Source organism: Mus pahari, chromosome 7 (assembly GCF_900095145.1).
Source record: "Mus pahari chromosome 7, PAHARI_EIJ_v1.1, whole genome shotgun sequence".
NCBI lineage: Eukaryota > Metazoa > Chordata > Mammalia > Rodentia > Muridae > Mus > Mus pahari.
Window position 1 is genome coordinate 69031114 of NC_034596.1, and position 26795 is coordinate 69057908.

The following is a 26795-nucleotide window of genomic DNA, read 5'->3' on the forward strand; positions in this document are numbered from 1 at the left end:
CTTGCTTCCTCCTTGAATGCCTTTTTTAATGTGCCAAGAAAAATAATACTAAAAGTGAAGATGTATAGTAAGTTTTAAATTTTAATCCGAAGTAAGATTCTTGCCTCACGTGACATGGTTTAATTTCCAGTTGTTATTATACACTTGAAGACAACAAGTTTGGGGTGACTACATGCAATTAGTTTAGACTCCCATAAACAGTTTATCTTTTTATTGTATATGAAATGTGTTTTCTTAATTGACAAAGCTATAATCAGGCCTTTATGAGTCTGTTTGTTAATAGACTGTCGTGGTTTGCTAGGTGTGACACCCAACCTCGTATGCAGATGATCCTGACTCTGATCTGGGTAGATTCAGCTGCATGAGTTATGTAGAGAAGTCAATTAATCGCAAGGGGGATTTGCATTTGCTTTCTTAGGCACATCTCATATTTAGCCTCACTTGATTTTCCTATTAGGAACCAGTGGCAGAAGTGTTTTATGGGGGTTCCTGCTCCTGATCACTGGGCTGGAGACAGTACACAGAGTCACTAACTTGACTGTTCTTTATGGACATTGCTTTCAGGATCTGCCCTGCCCTCAGTCTGGGGAACCTGTCTTGCTTGGGTTTAAAGGCTCCTCTTCCTGTGTCTTCAGAGGACACAGGGTCAGTCGGGCTTTTCCTTTATACATCCTTTCCTTCTTTCCTCTCTCCCCTGGGGCTGTTTGTCCTATAGATATCCTAGCTGATTGCTGTGTCGGGATCCTGAGCTGGCGAACCTCTCTGATCTTATTGTTCCCCTGGTCTCCGTTTTGCCTCAGTTCTTCCTCTGAAGAGGTTGAAGCACTTCCTGTATTCTCTGTCCCCTTCAGAGGCTTCACAATGACACGCCTGGGTGTGGGTCTTTCTCCTTGGTCCCTGTAATATGTGTATCACTTTTCCATATGAGATGGGTGTCATTCTTCTATTCTGAGAAATCTTAGTTTCTGTGAAGTATCTAGCATTTTCTGTTCTTTTCGGAACACTTGGAAGTAGGACATCGTGGTCCCTCCTATTTAGATGTTCCTCTGCACACTTAGAGATGGATACGGAACAGAACCGCGCTGACCCCTCCCTGCACACCACTGTGTCCTCCTTTGCCTTCTACTCAGAACCAGCAGTACTTTCCTGACATACTAAGGACTGGAATCACTCCAGCATGGGGCTTAGGTATGCAGGCTTTAAAAAAAGAAATGGGCCAAACCCAGCTTAACTATGCATTAACTGTGATCAAATTCATACAAATCTTTTGACCCTGGATTCCCTTATTTGTAAAGCACTGAGTCTAATAAAACTTGTACTGTTGTCATGGGGATCAAACAAATAAAGTTTATCAAGTGTCTTGTTACAATGGTGGATGCTCAATATATTATAATATGGCAGCCAATATCATGGCCAAAGTACACCCTCTGTCCAGCAATGGATCACATGGTTTTTGTGACTTGGTTATCTTCAGAACCTTTTGAGATAAGTAAGTCTATTATTTATTTATAAGCACAGCACTCTAACACCCGTTTTTTATTTATTTTACAATATAACATTTTATTATATGTATCTTGTGTACTTTATAACATATTTAAACTTAATAGTCTACTTTTAAATGTTATTTACTCTGGTGTTTTTGCTGTTAATTATATGTACTTTTAATAACTACATAGTAGTCCATTGAGAAGTTACTCTAGGATTTACTTACACATCCAAGTATTAGTAATGTTTCCAGTGTAAGGACCAAGCAGCTTTGACTCCTTTGATATTCACTGTCAGATTGTTCCCCAAAGGCTGTGTGAGACATAGTAACAAGAAGTAAGTTTTGACCTGGCTGGGACATTTGCTACATATGCCAATTCTCTTTTAAATGTGGAATGAACATTGCATGAAATGGTCCTTAAGAAATCAGAAAATTGGCAGTGATTCAGTCAACCCAGAGCGCTGGTGATGATTACGATGATGATTACGATGGTGATGGTGATGATAATGATGATGATGATGATAATGATGTCCCAAAAATGTGCTAGGAATCACATACAGAGAAGCTCAGTTAGTGTGTGGCTAAGAGGCACTAGGAAAAGATACTTGTTTACAAAGCATCAGTCGCACAGATTTCAAAGTGATGGCATAAATCTACCTCTATCATTGGTTGCTTTATTGGGAAACATACATGTAGTGAGCTGGGAAGGATGCAGAGACATAAAGGACTTCTTAGTCATCTGTCTTTCTTCTACAACAGGCCCAGATCTGGATAAAAGCTGTTCACAGCGGAGGCTTGGGCTAACAGATAGCCCTCCACCATGGAGACCTTGGACCTGTCTAATGTCTCCTGGAAGTCACTCATCTTCCTGGATTTTGGCTTGAAGATGCTAATAGGGAAATCTTTGCTCTGCCAGGGCTGTTAAGCTGGGCATCAGGGAATCTGGAGCTGCCAGTGGCTTTCTTCTCTGTCTGTCCAGAAGGAGCCAGCTCCTGGAGGAGAAAACCAGGAAGGCAATGAGAGAAGAAAAAGCCTGCCAAGTGGCTCATATATTTAATCTCAGCACTCAGGAGGCAGAGGCAAGTGGATCTCTGTGAGTGTGAGGCCAGCCTGGTCTCCGTAGAGAGTCCCCGAATAGCCAGGGCTACACAGATCCACCAGACTTTGCCACACGAAGTGCTGGGATTACAGATGTGCACCTTCGGCTCCCAGTTTCTCCTTTTCATCATCATCATCATCATCATCATCATCATCATCATCATCATCATCATCATCATCATCATTTCTCTGTTTTGAGACAGCCCTGGGTGTCTGTAAGTTTGAGAGCAGTATGATGACATTCCAGGCTACACAGAGAGACCCTGTCTAAAAATGTGGGCAAGAGATGAAGAAAAGGGGCCGCATGTGACAAAAGGGGCAGAGAGGGTAAGAGAGCAGGTGAGTGCCCTAGGAAACAGTTAGACTGATGCCAGAGGTGACCTGTACTTTGCCTGTGGCATTTTTGGGGAATCTAACTATCTCACTGTCATGTGTGACTTTAATCAGACAGCTTTACCAAGCAGACTAAAATGCAAACATAGATATTTCTCTTACCCTGGAACTGGTGTCTGGCTGTGTTGCCCCAGCTGGACTTGGACTTGAGTTTAGGTCATCCTTCTATCTCAGACTTCCCAGTAGCTGGGTCTAGAGGCACACACGACCACATGAGCTCAGCTGGACACTTCTTTTAAAGCAAGGCCCATCCCTTTATTGCTCCAGCATTTTCAGGGTTGGGTGCAGCCTCTCCTGTCTTGCCTTGCTACCCCACTCTCTGAGAGCCTCTCCCAGTGTCGTCTCCTCTTCTTCAGTGCACATTCTCCTCATCCTGCCCAAACCTTGTGTTTTTATCTTAGCATTCTTTACTCCTTCACTTTTCAGCTCAACTCACTCTGGATGGTCATCTACTGCCCCCAAAGCCTTGTCCACTGAGTGCCTTTGTTCTGTGCTTATGTAATCCCAGCACCATCCAACCTAGCTGAACACTCCTCTCTGCCTGAACCCTTTATCCTTTGGCTGCCACAATACCTGCGAGAGGCACCTTCTTGGCCTTCCTCTTCCTCTCATGCTTGCTTCTAGGCATCACTGCCTCCTTCTCCACCCACAAATGCTAGGGTTTCTGAGTAGCTCTCTCTTTGTTCTTTTTATCTCATGCTACACGGTCATTGTCTTTCTTTTTCTCTCCCACAGCAGAGCTTCGCCCACTCTTCTGGCTTCTATTACTATCTGTATACCTTGGCTCCTAAATTTATGTCTTCAGCCCAGACAGTCCCCTGGACTGTCACAATCACCTAGCCAATTGCCGGGTTTCAGATTTCCACTTAAATGTATCAAACATCCATCAAACCCGACAGGTTTCAAATCGAACTCTTCGTCTCCTCCCACAAATCTTTTCTCCAGCGCTGTTTCGGAACTCCTTAACGGCTCCCCAACGGACCCAGCTGCTGGAGCTGTATTCTGCAAGTCATGTTCCATCTTTCCCTTCCTCATTCCCTCCCTTCGATCTAGCCTCCAAACCTGCCAGTTTTACCTCCTTAACGGTTCTCAAATCAACCTATTTTCCTTCATCTCCATTAACCCCTGGAAATCCCAGTTAAGAGCAGCCTCCTCACAGGACCCTCTCCACCCAGGCGTCTTCTTTCAATAGACTGGCCACATGGCCCAAGAAATATTTTTAAATCCATAAATCTCACCCTGCCTTGGCTCTGCTTAACAGCTTCCTGGGCTTCTGAGATTGCTCATAGGAATGTCCATAGCCTTTCTCTTGGGTCCCCTCCTCAGCCCCAGTCTGGCAGTGTGGCTACCTATGCAGCATCTGCTTACTCATTTGACTTTCATCTTTCCTGTCTCCAGCTCTCCAGTCTTTTCTCCAGACAGGTTAAACCGTGCTGCTTCTCCGAGAGTCTGACCCATCCCCGCTAGCCTATCTCCTCAGAGGACTCATCTTTACCCATCCACAGGGATTACGCGTCAGGACCCCTGGCCCTTTCTTTTCCTACACTTGCCACACGTGATGTTTCTGCTGGTTGTTTCTAGGTCCCACGGGAATATCAGGGACTTGGCTGTCCTGCCGCTGCCCACCCTGGTGCCTGGTAGGGTGAATGTGAAATGTCTGGTGTTCCTTCAACCCCAACCCCAGGTTAGCTGTGTAGCTCCTCTTCATTTGGAGACAGTCTTCTTAAAATGCAGAAGCTGAGCAGCAGCCCTCCGTGGTTCTTAAGGCGAGCTGGCAGCTCTCTGGAGGAGCCAGGTCCAGCTCTTTAGGGAAGGAGTCAGAGTTGCTTTTACCCAGCCGACTGGAACCATTGCTAGCACACTTTGGAGAGCTCTGCCTGAACTGAAGTGACCCTCTACTTCCTTGCCCCACTCTTTCAGGAAGCCTTGGTATTTCCAAGAGAGGCTCTTCCGGCCAGCCCATTGTTCTCCATTTCATCCTATAGTGTGAAGCTGTTACTGGCGAGGCCTCAACTCCCTAATGTGAAACTGCCCAGAACCTTCTCAGCGAGCCAAACCAGGTGCTAGAAAAGGGACAGATGACGACCAACCAACCTGTTTAGTAAGAACCAGTATGGCGAGTGTCCTTAAGCATCTTAAGAATGGCCTAGACTTTATAGGAGACATATTGGTTGTGGCTGGCCCTCAGGGAGCAAGCTTCATGGTAGAATGGATTAGACTAAAAGGTGTACCTAGGAGACAAAACCGTAGAAGTCATGAGATGGGTAAACTCAGGGTCTGCCCACTCTGACAGTAACAACCTAGAGTGTTTGTTCCTAGAAGAGGCAGCTCCTAAGCCACTGTGTGTCAGGGTGGCGCATGTGAACGCCCCGTATACTGCAGGACTAGGAGGACCAGTAAACCACCTCTGGCGGAGGAAGGGACTTTTTACATCTTGGCCTTGTCAGTCTCCAGCAGAACCAATCTTTCCTGCTCTTTGTGCAGTGACACACCTCTCCGAGGAAGGAGTACAGGATTTCCATCATTACCATTGCCCTATTAAAAAAAAACGCAAACAAAACAACTAATTACTCTCTGCAGAAAAGGCGCATAAACAGGATGAGTCTAAACTGAACCTGGGATGACCCATTCCCGTAAAGATTAGGAAAGGGACCTCCCCTTCCCCACGGAGCACCCGCCTCTGGCTAGGGCTCTGTCACCCTCGGCAGGGTCTCCAGGCCACTACTTAGGGTGGGAGGTAGGAGCTCCCTGCTGCTGATTTTCCGCATCTACTGTCCTGTCCTGCCAACTCTCTCCCGGGCTGTCTCCCACGCCTCAGGTGTTTGTTGGCGGTGGGCCTGGAATCCTTTCTTTTTGTCCAGCCCCTTAGGGCAGCCTCCAGCCCGAAACGCACCGCCAACCGGGCCGCCAGGAGCAGGGATCGGCGAGCACTCGGGGCGGGAACCGCCCCTGGGGTGGGTGGGGAGAGCGGGCCCCCTCCACCGCGTAACCCGGGCACCCACCCCACAAGGCTGGGCTGCCCGCGGCGCGCCACGCCCCCGGGGTCCGGAAGGCGTGGCAGCCCCCGAGCCGGGCTTCTGAGAACTTGGAGCCTGGCGGCGCGCGGCTCCGGCCCGGGATGCGGCGGCGGCTGCTGCTGCTTCCTGGTTCTCAGCTCACCGAGTGGGGGAGAGCGTGAGCCCGCGGAGGCGGGGGCAGGAGGAGCGGGCGGAGGCGGGGGCAGAGACGCCAAAGCTGGAGCTAGCCGGACGGGTCGCTCCTGCTCTCCGGGGAGACTATCTGTCCAGCCCCGGAGAAGGGACGAGCCCCGCGCGCTCCGGGAGGACGATCGGGAGCCCAGCAGCCCGCCGAGGGCTCGGAGCCCGGCTCCCCTCCTTTCCACCTCGGGAGAAAGGGCGGGAGGGAAGGAGGGGAGGGGAAGATCCCTCGGAGGAGGCGGAATGGCCGGTCGCAGGGGGCGCGGGCGCTGCTTCTCCCCGGAGCTACCTCCACGCCGGTGGCAGCGGAGAGGACTGCCCTGAGCCCGGGCTCCGGGTTCCCCAGTGCCTGCCAGCGCGGCCCCCTCGGGGCTCCGGCAGCAGCGCCGGCATGTCGTCCGGCACGATGAAGTTCAATGGCTATCTGAGGGTCCGCATCGGCGAGGCTGTAGGGCTGCAGCCCACCCGCTGGTCCCTGCGGCACTCGCTCTTCAAAAAGGGCCACCAGCTGCTGGACCCCTACCTGACGGTGAGCGTAGACCAGGTTCGCGTGGGCCAGACCAGCACAAAGCAGAAGACCAACAAACCCACCTACAACGAGGAGTTCTGCGCCAATGTCACCGACGGCGGCCACCTGGAGCTAGCCGTCTTCCACGAGACGCCCCTGGGCTATGACCACTTTGTGGCCAACTGCACGCTGCAGTTCCAGGAGCTGTTGCGCACGGCGGGCACCTCGGACACCTTCGAGGGCTGGGTAAGTAGCGATCGCCTCGCTCCTTTATGTCTGCTGGACCTTCCCTCCTTTTAATTTTCAAAACTCGTCAGAGTCCCGCTCCCTCATCGCCCGCAGGGGAAGGAATTCCCTCTAGACTTCGGTCCTTTCCCAGGTGGCCTGCATTGTTGACGCGACAGCCATGGGTGTATGCGGGCGCAGGCGGGACTCTGGGAATCCGTCCTCTTTGTAGACCTGAACTTTGTACTTAGGGGAAGCCCAATAGTGATACAGAGTTCCATCCCCCTCCTCTCGGGGTAGGGGGGGGGGGTTTGGGAATCTCAGCTCTCAGATAAAGAAAAGCAGAGAAGGGGCGATATGAAAGGGATATGGTTTGAATCAAGTGCTTCAAGCACTTCTTAGGAGAAAGCCATACATTCTCGCCAGTATTATTCATAGTGTTTACGGATGCATGTTGGTTCAGCCACACAGACGTGCACACGTGTTTCAGCATGTACATCCATTACATCCCAGAGGTACAAAAGCTACACTGGCAGGGATCAGAGTGAGTGCATGGCTTTGCACCCTGGCAGAGTTTTGTTTAGCTTTTCCCTTGGGGATTGGGGGCGGGCGAGTGTGGAGGTGGGAGTGGTGGGGGGAGAGGTTTAAAACTTCTCTGTGTTTGCTCTTAAGTTCAGTTAGACTGGGGTGTATGGGTGCTGGGATAGAGCTTCCAAACTATTCCTCTGAGAAGAGGTGGCCAAGACACCTTGGGTTTGGGTGTCCTCCTTCGGCATTGATCTTTAGCTGCCTGCAACTTCTTATATGCTGTTGCCATTCCCATAGTTCCCCGGAGATAGAATTTCTACTGTAAATTTCTCGAGTGCCTGCCTCACACAGCGCCAGAACGCCCATATGTCTTAATCCTCACTCTGTCTTTGTGATGCTGGGGTTATTGTGCTCACTCTGAGACCCTGAAATGATAATTACAACGAAGTGGTCTGGCAAAGTGTAGTGTGCGGTGAAGACTCTAGAGTTTAATAATGGTCTTAGTTCTGGCAGGAGTGGTCTTGGAACCCGAGGTGAATAGCTATTCAGAATCTGTTTGAAATTCACAAGTGGTAGCACCAGATGGGTAGTGACAAAGATTCATGGAGATACATATTTTATACTTTGGGGTGTTGTTAATTTCACCATATATTCTGTAATAGTAGGCTTGTAAGAATTCACCTTTTAAATAGAAATTAAAAACAAACAAACAAACCCATGACTGTTTAACTTTAGTTCTCAAATCATGGGGTTAATTTCACCTTGGCCTTACTTTCTTCTTTTTTGGAATTTAGTAGCGGGCTAGATAGGAACCAATGAAATACAGTTAAAAATTAACTTTGTTGTTGGTGTGAGACAGAGTCTCACGCATTAGCCCAGGCTGGCTTGACCTTGGGATAACCCTTTTTACCTCGGTTTCCCCGAATAAGTTTACACATTTGTCTGTGAATTTCCAGACATGGAATTGAACTGAGCATGTGCGTTCTGAATTAGTGTTTGGTTAGGAGTTAGGCTGGGCAAATCTCTAGAGGAGTTAGGTGCTGGAGTATGGTGGTACAGGCTGGCCATCAGCCATGACAAGCATGTCCTGCTGGAGACAGCCTAGATTAGCTTGAAGATTTGGATCCCGTGGGAGCTTTTAAACACCTCTACTTTTAAATAAACTAGATAGGAGCCTCTGGGCGTGGGCCTCCAGCATCAGCACTTAGAGTCTTCCTAGCTGACAGAAAAGATAGTTAGGTTTGAGAGCATGGAGCATAAAGGAAGACCTAGACATAAGGCCATGATAAAAGAGAGCTATGTGTAGGGTTGGCTAGGGAGGGCATGGAGCTGTTTAGTGTTGCAGGGGATGAATGAAGATTTAAATTTGAACTAAAGTTCAAAGATCTATATTGCTTAATGTTCTGCCTAGATGTTGATAGGGCCCACTGGTGGCATTTTGGGAAACTTTAATGGTAGAAGAGTGTTTAAATGATTCTGGAGCCAGTGATTCCTCATGAATTTATGTATTCACTTAGATGGTATGTCTGTCTGTCTGTCTATCCGTGTGTGTGTGTGTGTGTGTGTGTGTGTGTGTGATTGCTGTAAATGTTTTGAAACTAAGGATAATATGACTAGAATGTTTTCTTGTTAAGAATACTCTTCAAAATTATCTTTTATAGACTGTAGAAATACATTTGTGTATCAAATTCAAATGTATAATTTGTTCACAGTTCAAGTACAAGAGAGAAAATTCTGGTGGTAGTGGAACTACAAATGGCTAACCTTAAAAAAAAAAAAATCCAGCAACTGCTGGAGCCTAAGAAAAGGATGTAACCATGAGTTCATTATAAAGCAGCCTTTTTATTCTTATTAGAATAGACCCTGAACCTCTCTATGCTTCATTGCCCCAGATACTTTCCAAGTATGGAGACAGTAACCAGTTATTCTGGATTTAATATGAGTTTGTTGGTGTTCGGTGGTGGGAGAAAGGCAAAGAGCTATTTCAGTAAAATGTATATCTGGTGCCAAATCCAGCATCTTACATTTTTATTAATTGTACACCCATTTTATTCAGTATATATAACATAAATGAATGGGATGCAGGTAAACTTTTTTTCTTTAATGGAAACGGATCATATCAGACACCAAAATTGGTAAGACCTCAAGTCCAAGATCTGTGTTTTCACCTTGAACCTGAAGAGCAAACGGAGCCAAGAATAAGGAAGTTTGTAAAGATACCAGAACTTGGCCACGTAGAAAACAGGAACTCCACACAAAGAAAAAGCAGAGTATTTCCACTTTTCAATAGCTAAGCCTCAAGCTTGAATGCCTGTGATAGGAGGGGACTCCATGCAGGTCACCAGCGTTTGGAATAGGAGTGAGACTAGTGCTGTAAAGCCAACCTGCGGTACAAAGGGGATGCGGGTGTGTTACAAACCTGTTATGCCAGTGAGCTCTGCGTCTCAGACAAGAAGCAAACATAGCTTGAAAAGACATAAACTGCCCAATTCCCCTCAAGTAACTTAAGTAGTTTTATGATCGTTAAACCAATTGAGTTTATAGTTAGAAGTCTTCACCAATACAACTCACTGTCCCAGATGTCTTTACTGATGACTTTTATACTGTGTACTTTTTTTTTTGATTTTTATTTATTTATTATATGTAAGTACACTGTAGCTGTCTTCAGACACTCCAGAAGAGGGCATCAGATCTTGTTACGGATGGTTGTGAGCCACCATGTGGTTGCTGGGATTTGAACTCTGGACCTTCGGAAGAGCAGTCGGGTGCTCTTACCCACTGAGCCATTTCACCAGCCCTATACTGTGTACTTAAAAGATGAATTATTACTTGCTTTGTACACATTCTTTCAGAAAATAGAAGGCAACGAAACAGATCACTTCATTATTTGAAATAATACCAAAACACAGCGAAGACATTACAGAGCAAGACAAAAATACCGGTAGGCAGGCATCACCCTTCATGATCTTAGATGCAAAAAGCTTTAAATTTTAGTCAGTTAAATACAACACCCTAGCAAGTAGAGTATACCATAACCAAGTGAAGGCTCTATCCAGGATTCTAAGGCAGATTTAATGTTTGTAGAACTGCCAGTTCACACCTCTTTTGGACAGGGTCAAAATGAAGGCTCGCACAATCACCTCAATAGATAAAGAAAAATCATTTGAGAACATGAACAGTTCATCCAGAATAAAGTATCTAAGCAAGTTAGAAACAGAAACTTCCTAGCGTAGAGGCCATCTATGCTAATCTGCAGGAACATCTTGGTGAGAGAGTGAGTAATATTCCGCTGTGATCAGGCACAAGGCAAGGGTACTGCTCCCTCTAGTTTCCACACTGTCCAAGAGTGCAATAAGAAAGTTTCAAGAAACAAAATGCTCGTAGATCACAGAAGAAGAAGGAGGAGGAGGAGGAGGAGGAGGAGGAGGAGGAGGAGAGGAGGAAGAAGGAGAGGAGGAAGAAGAGGAAGAGGAAGAAGAAGAAGAGGAAGAGGAAGAGGAAGAAGAAAAACCATCTTTATTTACAGGGAAAAAAAGGAAGACTAGCAATCAGGTTTAGCTGGTTTGCAGGATCCCAACTAATAACTAGTGTACAAAAATCAACTGTGTTTCTATATCATTAGCAGTGAACTATTGAAAACTGAAATTATTTTTAATATATCACTTGTAAGAAAATTAAAGATGAAATTGGATGAATTAGGCAAAATAGATGTGAGACTTTTCCAGTGGAAAGGATAAAACATTGCTGAACTACAGAGCCAAGGAAACGGAGACTATGATGTATTCGTGGCTGGAAGGATTCTGAATTATTAAGAACCCTGCTCTTCCAAAATATCCAGTAGATTTAGAGCAGTCTCAGTCAGGATCTCAGGAAAGCTCAGTAAGTCATGAAAATTGACAGACGGACTCTAATTATACAGAGATAGATATAAAGGACCTATATTGGTCTGAGAATTAGTTTTAAAAAGAACACATGGAAGGATGTGCACTATCTGATTTTAGAGTTTATTGTAGTGTTACCGTAGGCCCGTGAAACAGAAGAATCCAGAAACAGATCTGCACGTGAACCATCAGTTAGATTTTGACTAAAGAGCCCAGAAGTTAGTTCAGTGGGGGAACATGTTCATCTTCCCAACAAGTGGCCGGGCAGAGGTTTGGCTTCTACCCCACACCATGTCCAAAGTTAATTCGAAATGCTATAGACCTGCAAGAAGAGCCTGTAAGATTTCTGTAAGAAATTATAGCAGAAAATTGTAATAATTTTGAGTTCAGCCAATAAATAATAAATAATAAAGGAAGAAAACAGCAATCCCAAAGTCCAATGATTAGGATTGGGCTTTGTCAGATTTAAAAATTACTTCTTAAAAGATGTCCAGCATTATGAAAACACAAGCCAATGTCTGAGAGCAGATAACTGCATAATGTAAGTTAGGCAAAGTACTGGCAACACAAATAAATAAAATAACACTAAAATCACAACAGTAATGAGAAAACACCCTATTTGTGCAACTTAAAAGCAGGTCATAGTATTTGAATAAAATACCTTTATGGTAAATAGCATATTGAAGTAGACCCCATAATTCTAATCATTAAGGAAATACAGATAAAAACAAAATATCACTGTATCCCCCATGGAAAGGCCAGAGTCAGTGCCCTGCCCATCACAAGTGAGGGGTAGGAGGGGTGCAGCTGTAGCTGTCCCACACAGCCATTAGGAAGGTCAAGTGCTACAGTCCGCTTGGAAAACCGAACGTGTGCTTACAGTATGATTTATCTACCCATGTGTTTACCAAGAGAGATTGAACCATTCACAGTGCGACCTGCGCAGGATCGATCATTCACAGTGGTTTCATCTGTGACGGCTCCCAGTCCGGAAACTCATATGCAACAAACAGGAACATGTAAATAAATGGAGTTGTAGCCCCACCGGTCAGAACACATGGATTAGTGATGCATGCAGCAATATGGGTGAATCTCAAAGGAAATCTGCTCTGTGCATTGGCCACAACTTTTGTCTCTCACATCCCCTTCCCCCAAAAGGGCATTATTGTAGGATTCAATTCATGAAAAGTTCTGGAAAATAAAATTAAGCCTGTGGTGACAGGAAGCACATTCATGGGTGTCTGGGAGTGAGGGATAGATAGAACGTAATGGAAGTATAGGGGCATTCTGGGGACAGGTGAATTATTTATAATTTTTACAGAGATGATGGGCTCACACTGACACACCAAGGGCTCACCAAGTCCTTCACTTTATAGACGCCTTGAGTTACATTTCAGTCATGCTTCAAGAAGACTAGAAAAACAGTCAAGGTTTATCATCTTTATTTTGCTGAAAGTGTGAAAGTGTAAAATGAATGCTAACAATGACAGATTTGAGCCAGCACCCCCTCTGGACACTTTCATTGTCTAGATTATCACTTATATATTTTTTTTTCTGCTTCTTCTGGAACTTGTTTGTTTTGTATAATTTCTTGGACTCCAGAATATTCAGAGTTTGCTCGAGACACTGTTTCCGTTTTCCCCCTGGTATTTGCCCTTGTTTCTGACTCCTCTGGTGTCTAAAACTTGAGGCTGGGTGTAGAGGACACGAAGGAGGCAGGAGGATCTGGAGGCTGCGTCATGGAAAGACCTTGGCGCCCCTCAGGAAGGAAGGACCTGCTTGGCGGGATCCCAGGCTCTTTTCCTGTTCAACCTCCCGAAGACATTCCGTTCCGTGTGGCCATGGAGAGCCGCACATTTTCTCTTACACGTTTGATAGTCCTGTCAGGTGAAGGCGCCTGGTGCCCTGTGGGCAGCCAGTGACTGTCTCTTAACCTGATTGCTGGACATGAGGGCATGAGATTTTTATACCCAAATTCTTGTGCATTTTCTATCACTTGGCTTCTTCTCTTTTGTACTTTGTAATGGTTATTAATTCTCGTGATTGATTTTTGCTCCCCCTAGGTGGCTGTAAGGAGCGTCTAGCATTGACTAGCTTGTTTTAGGGGAATGTGATTTAGTCTCTCTAGGGAGGTCTGTTCCAATGTTTGAGTGAGCTATCTAGTTCTTCCATTTCATCGGGAGATGGATTTTGCTCTGGGAAGGCTGGTTGCTTTGTCATATAGGTTATGGCTGGGATGGATAGCTGCCTCCCCACGTGCATCCTCCTGTCTCCGCTCTTATCACTCTCTGAGATCACTTTGCTAATCAACTTCTTTGTTATACCTCTCCTATGTTTTCAGTGTTGGCGACTGAACCTAGGGCTTCACCTACACTAGCCAATCTCTCCCATCACTGGGCTACACTGCTAGCCCTCACATCTCCCTTCTGTGGAGTGTAAGGTCTTGGGGGAGCACGGTACTTTTCTGACCCCAGCACAGTGAACAGTCTGTGGTATGTGACACCAGATATCTGTTAAAACCAACCAACCAACCAACCAACCAACCAACCAACAAACAAAAATCCCCAACAAATAAATAAAAGAAAGAAGTTTTATGTAATGTTGGGGCAAATAAAGTGTATGTATTTGGAGAATATCTTTTTCTTTAAACCTTTTGTTCATCTTCAAAGCCAGTCAGTGCTGTATCTGTTGATCAGTGGCATACCCACGTGAACTTGAAAGATTGGCTTGGATGTTTATGTCCATTAAATATATTAGTAGATGGAGAATGCTCTGCGTGGTGGGCTTGTTGGTTTTCTGGGGCAGGAGGGTCCAGCCACCCCTGAGCAGGTGCTCGTGGGTTGTATAAAAAATAGATAGGCAAACAGAGCCCCACCATGGCCTCTGCCTCAGTTCCTGCCTCCAGGTTCCTGGCTTGAGTTTTCCTCAGTAAAGGACTGTGACCTGCAAGAGGAAACGAATCCTTTATTCCCCAGGTTGCTTTTAGTCATGGTCTTTATTACAGCCATAGCAAGCAAACTAACATAGATGGAACATCCCTGGATTTATCCATTCTAAAAGTCTATGGGTTTTGCATTGGTAGTACCTGGTAATTCCCTTCCGTTGAAACTTTTGAGCCCCGTGTGAAGTCTGGAGGCATAAGCAAGAACTGCATCTCTTTAGCCTTGGAGAGCTACTGAGGTTGGTGGGTGGAGCCTGAATCATCTCCCCCCTGTGCAGTGTGGCTATCTGGAGAACATCTGAAAAGGTACCTCGTGGTGGCAGACGTGGACGAAATTTTAGGAGGTGGGTAGCAGTTAGGGAGGGAAGTCCCTGAAGTCTTCTACAGTTTTCTTTGTTCTTTCTATTTTATGCAACAGTTGGCTATCGCGTACCTCATTGTGTATCGATGGCTAAGTTCCCTTTTATTAGGATGTAATAAAAGATGGAGCCTGCGTAGTGACTGCTTTCTACTCTGACGGCTATAACACCCAGGGTGGCCTTTCTCAGCTGCCACCCAGAAACCACAAACTCTTCCTCTGTTTCTTAGGCCTGATTAGAGAAACCGACAGTCTCTCATTTGGTTCGGGATGTTCCCCGTTGTTTGGCTGCTGGTTTCCTCTTGAGACGTACGTCTCCCCACGCTCTAGTCCACACCCTGCAGAGCGAGAACCTTCCAGTTCCTCACAGACCCAAGCATCGTGCTCATTCCCATCTGCAGGCTTCCTGACAGATGATAACCAGCCGAGAGAACCTTCCCTGACCTTCCCAGTTCTGGTTTGCTGCTCCTTCCGTCCCTCTTGGCCACAATGTCTCTAACCTGAAGGAATGGAGCGCGAATGGCTTGTCTCTCACAGACATCTGGGAAACTGGTCTGTGGCAGTTCAGAGTATACAGCAGGCAAGTGACTAAGCCTCTTCCTTTTCAGTCTTGAGGTACCTAGGATAATAGACACATTGCTGTCTGAAAAGCCCAGCTAGGCATGCCCAGCATGGAAGAGTGACCAGGCTTGATGTTGTCCCCTTGAGAGTCCGTGGGTGAAACAGACGCAGCCTGTTCCTTTGTAGGTCTCATAGTTCCAATGAGGAGATAAATTGGGGATGAAAACCCATAAACAAAACTAGCCAGGAAATGACAGCACAGAGGCCCGTCGTCAGGTATTGGTAAGCAACTGGTTTGGGGGAAATATGGAACCTTTTCCTGGAGGGAAGAGGAGCTGATTTATAATGTATAGATAGATAACCCTGGATGACCTACTTTGCTTAAATGATGGAAAGATCCCTCCTCAAGAGGAACAGGAACTTCTGACCTGAGGATGCTCTCCAGGAGACATCACAGTTGAAAGGCCTTCCTTCGTTGTCGTCTCTGAGCTCCCTGCCCCCAGAGGCTTTGGAAACTATGGCAAGGAATTAAGTTTTGATAGCCGTAAATAGGCTGCGAATATTTGTGACTTCCACGGGCAGAAAGCAGTTAACCCTCTCTTTGACTCATACAGCACCTCAAGTTCTGTATCTTCTTGAACCAGGAGCCATTTAGTACTGTGACATTCCAGTTTGCCATGGACTCCACCACTCCCTGTTAACGCAAGCAGACCCTTTGACTCAGGGCCTTCTCAACCCTGGGAGGAAGGTTGGAGCTGGTGACACCATAGCCTGTACCTTCATTTTCAGGATGTGGGAACTAAAATTCCAGCCCAAGCAGTATTGTTGCTGTGCTCACAGGAAGTGTGACACACACACACACACACACACACGCACACACACACACACCCGAGCATATTTAAGATCTGTATACTGTGTATACAGATAAGATATCCATTAATTTATAAATATACTAATCAATCTTTGTCTAGATTCTAGTTTAGATCTGTAGTGTCTTACGCAGAGAAGCAGATGTCCCAGTAACTATGTTGGGGAGTTAACTTTTACTGGAAATTAGTATTATATGACCTATCCCATTAGAAGAAGACCCTTTGGCTCTTTTTTATTATAGTGCTGAGGTTTGGACCCAGCGTTTGCATATATTAGGTAAGCCCTGCTTTGCCTTGTAGATCGCAGCTTCAAGCATATATGAGGACTGTGCTGTCAGAAGAACTGGACTCTGTGTGTGACTTTGTCCCCTGTCAGCTGGGATCTCAGGCAAATCTCCACTTATCAGAGTCTCAGCTTTCTGTCCTTTATCACCAAAGTATTGCACCAGGATATCCCTAAGGACCTTTCTGTCTGTATAGCCTCTGCCTCCATCCTGTAGGCGACTCTATATGTCGTTTCCTGCTTTATGCGACCATCATTTCCTCCCTTTGGGAGTAGCTGGGTTGGTAAAGCAGTCAGTGTGAGTTATGTCTCATTAGAGTTAGTGACTCCTACGAATTGAATTGGCCCCAAATCTAAATTGCTCAGGCTCGGAGAGGATTGAGCCTGAGTCCAAATGACTTGTCCGGCATCAACAGTGATGTTGGCGTTATTTCCTTGGCTTAAAAAAAAATCAAATCAGACTGAAGTAATTATGGTGAAGCCTCATTTCAAGCCAGGTGGTTGTAGTTCTTAATTTACACTAATGTACTTCTCATTCTATGGGGCAGTTCTAAGTTATGCCCCTCTTACCTCGTGCCAGAGAGAGAGAGAGAGAGAGAGAGAGAGAGAGAGAGAGAGAGAGAGAGAGAGAGAGGAGAGAGAGAGAGACACTATCCCACTGTTTAAGCATTTGATAGATTCTCATTAGCAGGGTAATTAAAGCTTTGTAGTCTTGAAGTGTCTGTAGCCACCAGTCTATATCTCCACCCTAGGTGGTGACAACACAATAAATCACTTGCAGGACAGATGTTTTAATTAGATGGAGTAGCGAGGCCCAAGGGTACTGGGCATCGTAGCCCTGCAAGGCTGTGCTGAAGAATCGTGTAAAGCAGGAAGTTTTGCTGAGTACCATTCAAAAGGTTCCGTCACAGTTAGGATGCCAGTCTGCTTCCGTAGGACCTGGTCAATCAGAGTCCTGACCTTCGAGGCGCCAGGGTTGAGTGTGGTAGAAAGACCCCCACAGGCCACTCATCAGAGGCCCCCACAGGCCACTCATCAGAGGCACGCTTACTGATTCCTGCCTTCTCGGAGAGGTCCTTTGGTTTTGTATTTTACCCATGCACACATTCGACCTCACGAGTAGAGGAATACTTAATGGGTTAGCAGTGGTGTTTGGTTTGTGCTTGAAGAAATTTGCCAGAGCACAGAACCACGGTCAACATGAGCCCCTCATAATTGCATTAATAAGCCAAGGCCAGCGTGAGCATGTTCTATCTGGTCCTGTGAACCTAATTTCAGACCTAGGCTTCATTCTCTGCACAAGCTAAAACCACAGGCTGCATTTTCAGTTTTTTTTTTTTTTTTTAAAGTCGTATTTACCCGGTGTGCAGGCACAGCGCCACCCCTGCGTGCCTGCAGCACTTAACCTGTGGTATGGTGTGGCCTCTGATTCCAAGTCATGTATGTGTTAGCATGGTTTTCTAAATGAAAATGCGTTCATTTATTCATCAGCTATGAGTCTCCTGGACATGTTGACATGATTGTCTGTGTTTCATGGTGGCTGGAATTGTTGAGAGCAGCCTTCAGGCTAAGCAGATGGCTCAGAAACCATTTCAGTGTCCCAACTGGTAAAAACTATGGACCTGTTTCTAGAAAAATATGCATATGGTTCTTTTTTTTTTTTCTGGCCATATTCTGGGAGTTAGTGTCACCTGATTAGTGGTCTCCTGACTCCTGACTTTGGATAATATAGAGTGTCAGGTAAAAATGCCCACTTGAGACATACTGAAGCTCAGAGTTTTGTTAATCCTAACAACTCACACGGCAATTCTAGTCTTTGTCCCTTGTGTTGGAAGACACCTTTCCTCCTATTAATCTTAGGAGACAGTTGGCCAGTTACAAACAGAGAAAAGCTATGCATTTTAAGGTGGTGCTTTAAAAGCTCTGGTTTTTTTTTTTTTTCCTTAGTTCTGGCTCCAGGTGGAATATAGTAGATCCTGGCTTGCTTTAGGACCATTCGGTCCTGTTATTTAGGTATGTTCAGAAGCCTCTGTATTTGAATGGGAGCTTTGAGGTTTGCAGCAGACAAAAATTAAAAACAAAACTAGGCCCCATTGAGTGACCATGGTTTGGTATCTTCTGAAGATCTAAACTTTCCCCTGTGAGATGGAACAGGGTTTGTCTGTTCTGTAACTTCTGCTCCAACCAACCCTTTGCCATCTTTGGGAGATGGAATAGCATTGTGGTGTATGGCTGTCAGGATAAGACAGATCACTGACATGGGTGGCAATTCTGCAGTTCTCTTATCGTTGGAGTTGGGGGTCTCCTTTGGCTTGGGCCCCTTTCACCTAGCATGATGATGTTGGAAGTGGAATCATCTGAATGGAGATCTTCTGGGGAGCCCTCCCCTGGCTAGTAGGGGATAGCAGGAGAATCTGGTCATCTGCACTTTAGGCCAACAGTTTCCCTCTGCCGCACCGTCCGTGATCTGGGATAGTGTAAATGCCCAGTCAGTCACAGGTATTTGTCAGGCACGACTGCATGCCCAGGTGTGTTCTAGAGGGGTCCATGTAGTAGCATCTACGTAACCCAGAACTGCAACCTCACAGAACTGTCGCCTTCACAGAGAGATCAATAAAGGAAAGAATGGGGAAAGGAGCTCAGTTGGCAGAAACTTACCCAGCAAGCAGGTAGCCCCAGACTGGATGCCAAACACAAGAATAAACTGGGTATGGTGGTACATGCCTGTGATGCTAGTCCTTGGGAAGTAGAGGCAGAGGGGTTGGAAATTCAAAGTCATCTTCAGCTGTATAGCAAATACAAGGCCAGTCTGGGCTACAAGAGAAGGTGTGTCCAAAAACAAACAACCCAAACCTTAACAGACAAGAAAGCAAGTGATGAAGAGAATATAACAAATTGTACAGTGATTTGCAATGAGATGGTATGAAGCAAGAGAGTCAAAGCTGCTTTGTCCAGAATTGCAGAGGAGTGCACAGTGCACAGAGAAGGTGGCGTCTCAGTCAGGACCAGTGATAAGGAACACACAACTCTGTGAAGGTTACGGCAAGGTGCTCAGGCAGCCTGGTTTGTGAGACCCAGGTCAGGATGGTGGAAAGAGGGGAGAGTTGGAGCGAGCCAGCTCAGGGCTACTATCTCAACACTGGCAAGTAACACATCCCTCTCATTTCTGGGGGATCGATTGGGCTCAGATGTCATGTCATACTTTAAACCTGCCAAACACACAGTAGGCCCTCAAGAAAGAATAACTGCGGATGCTTTGTTGACAGTGACATTCAGAAAAGAATCACACTGGCCAACAAAAGTCACTCAGAAGATTGTGTTTAGGGCACCAGCGCTTCAAGGTGGCCATGGGAAAGTTTCTCAGGGCGGGGGAGGGGCAGCCTTGTGGTTGTTCCTCGGATGACATCAGAGAAACTTCTGCTTATCAAACCCCACGATCTGCTTTTGTCTGCCAGCTTCAGGTCCATGATCACTGGCTGAAGGCCTAGAGCGGTGGCGGAGAGAGAAACCAGAGTCTGAAAACTGTGTTCTAGCTTTTATAGTTCCTCACTTGTTTCTGTAAACTCACGAGTTTTAAGGGAAGGCGTTAATAATTTAAAGGGATAGGGCACTTGTGTTGCAGTGGTGCAGTTGATAGGGTGCTAAGGTGGTTGTTTTTAATCAAAATATAAACTTACAGGTGAAAATTAACTGACATAAATAAGATTCTTAATAAGAAAACTATATACAGTTTATTCTTGCTTACTTTGGGAAATTCAGTTACTTGGTTGGTTATAATTTTATGAATTAGCTCTTGACAATTTTAAACAGTTTTGGATAAGATTGAGTTTTGCAATAATTTTTCCCTTTATGTTTCTGACCCCCCCTCCCCCACAAACATTCATTTTGCCTGTGCTGAGTATAAAAAGGCACCTGAGCATTTGCCTAAGTCTTACAAGTTGGCATGCAGAATCTGCAGTTGTGGACTAATAATACACAGATGCAGGCTTTAAGGGCTCAATCAGATAGCTGCCTTCTGTACCATGTCTGTACCAATTCACCATAGTGTGATGGCTGGATTTTAGCAAGATGCTAGGTTCATTCTTAGTTTTGCCTCCTGTTAGCAGAGCTGCCTAACTCCTGCAAGTTAGTCTGCCTGTCTGTCTGTCCATCTGTCTGTCTGTCCATTTGTTCATCATTCTTCCTTTCTTTTTCTTGATATGTTTTTTGTGTCTCTGTGTTTATATGTGGTATATGTGTGTGTTTTTGTATATATCTGTATATATGTGGTGTTTGTATATATATGTGTGTATGTGGGGTGTGTGAGTGTGTATGTGCATATGAACATGCATTTGTGGGCCTTCCTATAGAGAAGAGGCCAAAATTTGACCTTGATACCTTCTTTTCTATTCTCTCTCTCTCTCTCTCTCTCTCTCTCTCTCTCTCTTTCCTCCTTCTCGTCTCTCACTGAAGCTGGAAATAACTGATTGGTTAGGTTGATCTGGGAGCTATGGAGCCTTCTATTTCTGGCTCCTAACCCTTGAATTACATGTGTACTACCAAACCCCAGCCTTTTTTTTACCTGAGCGCTGGGATCCACACTCAGACCCTCATGTTTGCATGCTATGGCTGGAAACTTACCACTGCGCCCTCTCCCCAGCCCCCAGCCTCAGCTTTCTATCCCTATCAGTACCTACTTCACAGGGTCATGGAGAATTCAGAATGGATTTATGTAAACCATTGTTGCAGTTATAGATACCAACATAGAAAACAAAGCTTATTGTTAAAGCCACAGCTATGGCCACCCCAGCATCCTCAATGCCTGCCTGTAAAGCTAAGGGTGAAGGTCCTTTCCCAAGGTGATGCTAGGGCATTTATTTACCCCAAATTTTAGAGTTAGAAAGGAGGTTTGAGTGCAGCTTTCTTCTTTTGCTTTATCTTTGAGGTCGAGTAATGGAAATCAATAAGCTACTTGTAGCTACCCCTCCCTAGAAAGCTGAGTTCCTAGGGATTTGGTGTAAATTCTGCACAAGTGTCCACTTAGAGATCTTTCAAGGAGTATCGGAAAACAAAGTTTCCATTGTATACATAGCTACAAAGCTGGCGGAAGTTAGTTGATGGAAAGTTGTCAGTGGGATCTTTTGGTTTAATTATTCAGTAGTGGGCTTTTCGAAGGCTCAGAGTTAGTGCAAATCAACAAACCAGGAAGAAATAAAGTCACAATGTTTTGCTGCAGAAGACTGAAGGAGTCCTTTGAAAAGCTGACGTGAACATTTTATTGTTGCAACTAAGGGGATGATGGTAAACAGCCCCTCCCAACTGACAATAAAAGATGTTTGGGTTAGTCAGGTCTGCAGTCTAATTAATATTTATTGCGTTGCATTGTTCAGCCGCTTTCAAGAAGGGACACTTCAGTTTAAAAAGTGGACCATTTGCATGTGGATTTATGGATGAAATCAAGGGCGCCAAGAGTTCTGATTGGGTTCTCAGAAAACTTGAAGTGCCTTTACCCCTCATTCCGAATAGGATTATCTGTACTTTTACTGGCTGTCTGGACACTTCTTTTGGGTCTTCGGGGCTGCAGTTGGCTTTAAGTTAGCATTTTCTGAGCTGTCCTCCTTTAAAATTTCAGAACAAAAGTCCATTTGCTCCCCAGTCCTGCACAGTAAGGTTTGCACTGGGTTGGAGTTGCTCAGAAGTCTCCGTGAGTGGAGCTTGTGTGGTCTGAGTTCCTTCTGGGCCTCTTCGCCTCTTTGTCATGCAGGCCCTGTACCTGGATGGTGGATCTATTGATTTGCTGTGGCGCTGCTGGGGCAGATGTCTGCAGTGAATGAGAATGTGTGTATGGCTCTTTGCCCTGGCTTTGATGATGACCTTGCTATTTTCAGCCCCAAGCCGTGTTCTCTGTGCCAATGCCGGGACCCTCAGGCTCATCTTGGCATCTGGTAGAGTGCCTGCCCTTATGTGGTAAGGTTTTTGCAGAGTTGTAGAGGGAAGAAGTTTTCACTGCTCTCAGTTCTTGAATCAGAACGGGGACTTAAGCACCATCGATTCACCCTCCAAGCTGAAAGGTTTCCTTTAGAGATGCTTCTTTCTGATGGAGATAGCAGTACATTTGGGGGTGGGCGGGGCATGTGTGAGGTCCCAGGATGGATTTTGTTCTCTTGTCTGTGTAAATAAAGGACATGGTGCAAGGAATCACTTGCCAAACTCCTGATCCTCCAATAAAAACTTAATAACTTTGTTTGGGTGATAGGATGTAGATTTCAAATGAGGAGAAGTTGAGAGGCTAAGCCGTGTCCGCTGCATCAGATGTCCAGAATGTTCTAAGAGGCCTCGTGAGAACAGGCACCCGTGAGAGGATGGCTGCCATTTAACTCGTTGTCCCTGAGCTACCCCCCTTTCTCAGGAGATAGCCTGATGTTGCTGCCTCAGCCCTCTGGTTTGCATTTCCCTTCAGAACTGAGGTTTTCAGGGGTCATTTTTTTTTTTTTTACTCCATTTGTTATAATTTGGCTCTGTAGGACTTATGCATATAAAATTTTGACTTTTATTAATTTTTCATTGTATTCTTTTTAGGCAGAGTCCTGCTCTATAGCACTGGCTGTCCCAGTACTGATGATGTGACTTCCAGACTGGCCTCACATGTACAGCCGGTGTCCTGTCTTAGCCTCCCGCGTGCTCGGAGCACAGCCGTACCTCACTCATTGTGGCTCACAGTTTTGTTTTAAATTAGAAAAGAATAATGATCCTGGAAAGCCATTTCTGTCAAGATATCGCACGACCCTTTTCATCAGTATTCTTTCTGTTGTCTCTATTGAAATATTTTAAAACTTACATTCATGTATTTATTTTCTATGTGTGTGTGTTAGTCACCTGTGTGTCACGGCACATGCGCGTGTCAGATGACAACTTGTGGGAATCCATTCTCTCCTTCCATCCTATGGGTCTCAGGGATTGAATTCAGGTTGTTAGGCCTGGTGCCAGGTGTCTTTACCCACTGAGACTTGTAACCAGTAGCCCTCCGACATAGTTTTGAAGAGCTGTGTGTCAGTGGAGATCATGTCAAGAGGAAGAAACCACCCCAAGGAACTGGTAGTCACTTCAGTCTTCCCCAAGTTCAAGCTCCTCTCCTACCAGTGGGATCTCCTCAGGCTTCAGCAGGGCTCTTCACTGCCTGACCTTTCTCTCACCCAGGCAGGCTGCCTTTCAGGAAGGTCCTGGGCCACAGCCAGCGTCAACATAGGGGAGAATGTGTTTCTTCCCCAGCTCTCAAATACATTCGCTAGTGTTCTGAGAAAGCTGGAGTCCGCAGACTGAGTACCTTCACAGACCTGCAGACTGTCCTCTGCTGTGGCCCCCATTTCAGATGCTGGCAGTCCTGGGGTGGGCCACCTTCCTCCCCGATGCTTCGTGAGTTCTCCTCTGTGATCTCTCTGGACTGAGCCTTCCCTCTCCCATCATCTGAAGCGTCCCCAGGCCTCCCAAACAGCCTCCCTGGCTTTAGCTGGCCAGCCGACCCAGCCCTGTCTAGGTCTGGCTTGCTGTCTTTCTGATGTGGGCAACAGTGTCTCTCCATCTTTTTCCCAAAGAGAAATTGCTTTTAAGGAGTCTTCTCTCCAGTCTATCCAGGCAGGACTCAGCCTTCCTGAAGCTGAGGCAGGAGGTCTTGGCTCCAGCCGAACCCAGGTGCGCCCATGGCGTCCTGTAGGTTGCTACCTGTGTTACTGTTTGTTACTTATCTGCATGGCTACTTCTTTCTCTTTCGGGCTCTTTGTACATTGCTTTCTGTGTTTCTCTGGTGCTTACTGATGGGGGAGGTTTTTCTCTTTATTTCTTTCGTACCTCTTCCACCATGCATCAGACGTCATACGTACTGACGCTCCTTGGAACTTCCTTGCTTACTCCTTAACAAAGTAAGCCCCCTTCCTTTGTCAGAATCCCACACACTCCAGATGGTGTTACCTTCTTTTATGCTCGTCACTGTATTGTTCTTGTGCCAGGGTCTCAAAAGCCCCACATCCCATCTTTCCTGCTGACTGCGACCTCTGCTTCTAGCAATAGGCAGGTTCGGAGAGGGAAAAGGGCTTTCTACTCTGTCTCCTTTGGCCTCCCCCGTCCCACAACGGGATTAGGAAGAGGGGGAAACTATGGCACATGCCTTTTCCACCTGAGGCAGGTGCAAGAGCGGACCGCTTGAGGGTCTAATGTGCTTCTGCACAGGACCACTTGGGCATCCTCTAAACATCTCTAAGCCAACAAGTTCACAATTAAACACCCACTCACACCTCATGATCACCCTGCTCCTCTGCCCATTTCCTGTCAGAGCTCATCATCATTCTGGTCAGCCAGGTGCCATTGTGTCTGTTTCTTTCTCCCTTCTGTCTTCCCCCAGTTCATTTATTGCCTGATTCTGATGAATTGGATTGCAAACGGCTTGCTGTGTGATTTCCCCCTTTCCATCAGCATCATACCTTTTGGTATCCTTATCACCTGTATGAATTATTGAGATAGCTTTAGAACTTTCTTCACGAATAGTTTTACTATCTCAGATGAATCCTCAGGGCCACCCCAAGGAGCTTCCTAAGACTTGACACTAACAGCTTTCCTGCTGGAGGTCTTCTAAGTGAATCTTGTCTCCTGTGACGCTCAGGCTGCTGGGAAGAGCCCCACAGGCTGGCTCCGACCACGTCTCTTCCTCTTCGCGCTTGCCTGGCTCCCAAGTTCCTACACAGATGAGCTTTTCCTGCCTCTGCTCATGTTTCAGTTGCTTTGTTTTTAGTAACTGTTGGAGGAGGAGGGAGAAGACCTGGGTAATGTCTGATGGGGTGAAGGAGGGTCTGTAGAAGAAATGTCCCTGTCTGTGTAACACCCACAAACAGGCCTGAACACACACATCTCAACACATGCTTTAGGCTTTCCTATGACAGGAGAACAGATCAAGTACTCTTTGGAGGAGCTTGTAGAGGTTGTCCTGTGGTTGGAGGGCAGAACCACCCGTGATGTCATCATAGATGACTGAGTTCAGGATAGAAGTGTCAGTGGGGAACTAGGGAGTTGTATCTCTGAGCGTGCAGGGGGCACTTTTTGTAGGGAGTGGGTCCCGGAGTCAGTCTCCAGGGTAGGTCGGTGTAAACCAGGCTGAAGGTGATGTGCACGCCTTTCCTCCTCTTCATCTTGGGGATCTACATTTGTCACCTGGAGTTTCCCCTGTTCCTGTCTTTCTTTTCACCAGACAGACACTAGCTGAGTGCTTTCAGAAAGTAAATGTGCCTAGGTCGTGCTGCTGGTGGAAACTGGCTTCTTGACAATGGCAGATGTTTAAACCCCTGACATAGCTGCCCCACAGACTGTACTGAAGCGATGCCAGTTGGATTGGACACCTTGAAGGGAGCCATGAGAAAGAAAGGGTTCTTTTCTTTCCCCCGAGTTGGCAGAAGTCTCTGTGGTAGTTGGGAGACATGTGGTACCCTTGTGGGAATATCCTTGTAAACCCCGATACCTACCTCTGTAGTCCATCCAGCTCTGGTACCTTATGGGATGGGCAGAGAGAGTTCTAGGTGTCCATTTGTTCTGAACTGGACTGCCAAACTGATTTGCAAGAGAAGGTGCTGCTTACACCTAAGCAACTAATTCAGTGCACAGAGAAAGATGGTGAAGGTGGATCACATTTTAAGAATCGTATGGTATTCTCCTTATTCATAAGGATGTTGATGGTTGTGGTTTGTCATTTTCTAGTCTTAGATAAGGCTGGGAGAGGTACCCTGGATGATGAGTTAATCAGTAAGAACCTCTCTAGAGGTCTGAAGATGCCAGAATGTGTCCCACCTATCTTCGGGCTTTATCTCTCAGTTAATGAGAGATTTTCTTTTTATCTCTGCCCAAGGGCAGTCAATGTTTGACTTCGTTGGAATCCGACTAACTGGCTCCAGACCCGTCTTTCCACTGGGCTTCATTACTCCCTACTGTTGGGGCAAACGAAGCCTTTGTGTGTGTGTGTGTGTGTGTGTGTGTGTGTGTGTGGTTTTTTTTTTTTTTTTTTCAAAGACCCGACTTGATCAGAAGCATCGCACAGTAAGTGTTTCCACAGGAACTCTGCCCTTTGTCTGTGTCACTGTGGTGGCTGCACACAGAACCCGCAGGGCGGAGGTGTCACTGTCCCCATTGAAAATGCAACAGTTCTTTCCATCCCTCGGTGCGAATTTTCCAGTGGCTTCTGGGACCACTGTGGTGTCTTGAACCCCAGGGTTTACACGAGAACTGATAATGAGAGAGCCTTACTGGTTCGTTGAAGGTTGGCATCTGGAAAGATGGCTTCATGTTTCCCACTCAGTGAATACAAATGGCACATAAGTCACTGAAGCCTGTGTGGTATCATCCTCAACCCAGCCAGGGATCCGGTAGCTATGGAGAAGGTGATTTTTGTCCCTGTTTCTTTGGGGATAAGACACTGTTCTCAGTGAGGTTTTTTTTTTTTTTTTTTTTTTT

General features: G+C 46.1%; 1 protein-coding gene across 1 annotated transcript in view; it reads left to right on the forward strand.

Moving 5' to 3' along the window:
• The first annotated feature begins 5966 nt into the window (after window positions 1–5966).
• Prkch (protein kinase C eta) overlaps window positions 5967–26795 on the forward strand; it is a 198928-nt gene continuing 178099 nt past the window's right edge. Inside the window, exon 1 of the mRNA XM_021201500.1 lies at window positions 5967–6928. Coding sequence (XP_021057159.1) covers window positions 6566–6928 — 363 coding nt within the window. The 5' untranslated portion in view covers window positions 5967–6565. The remainder of the gene's footprint in view (window positions 6929–26795) is intronic.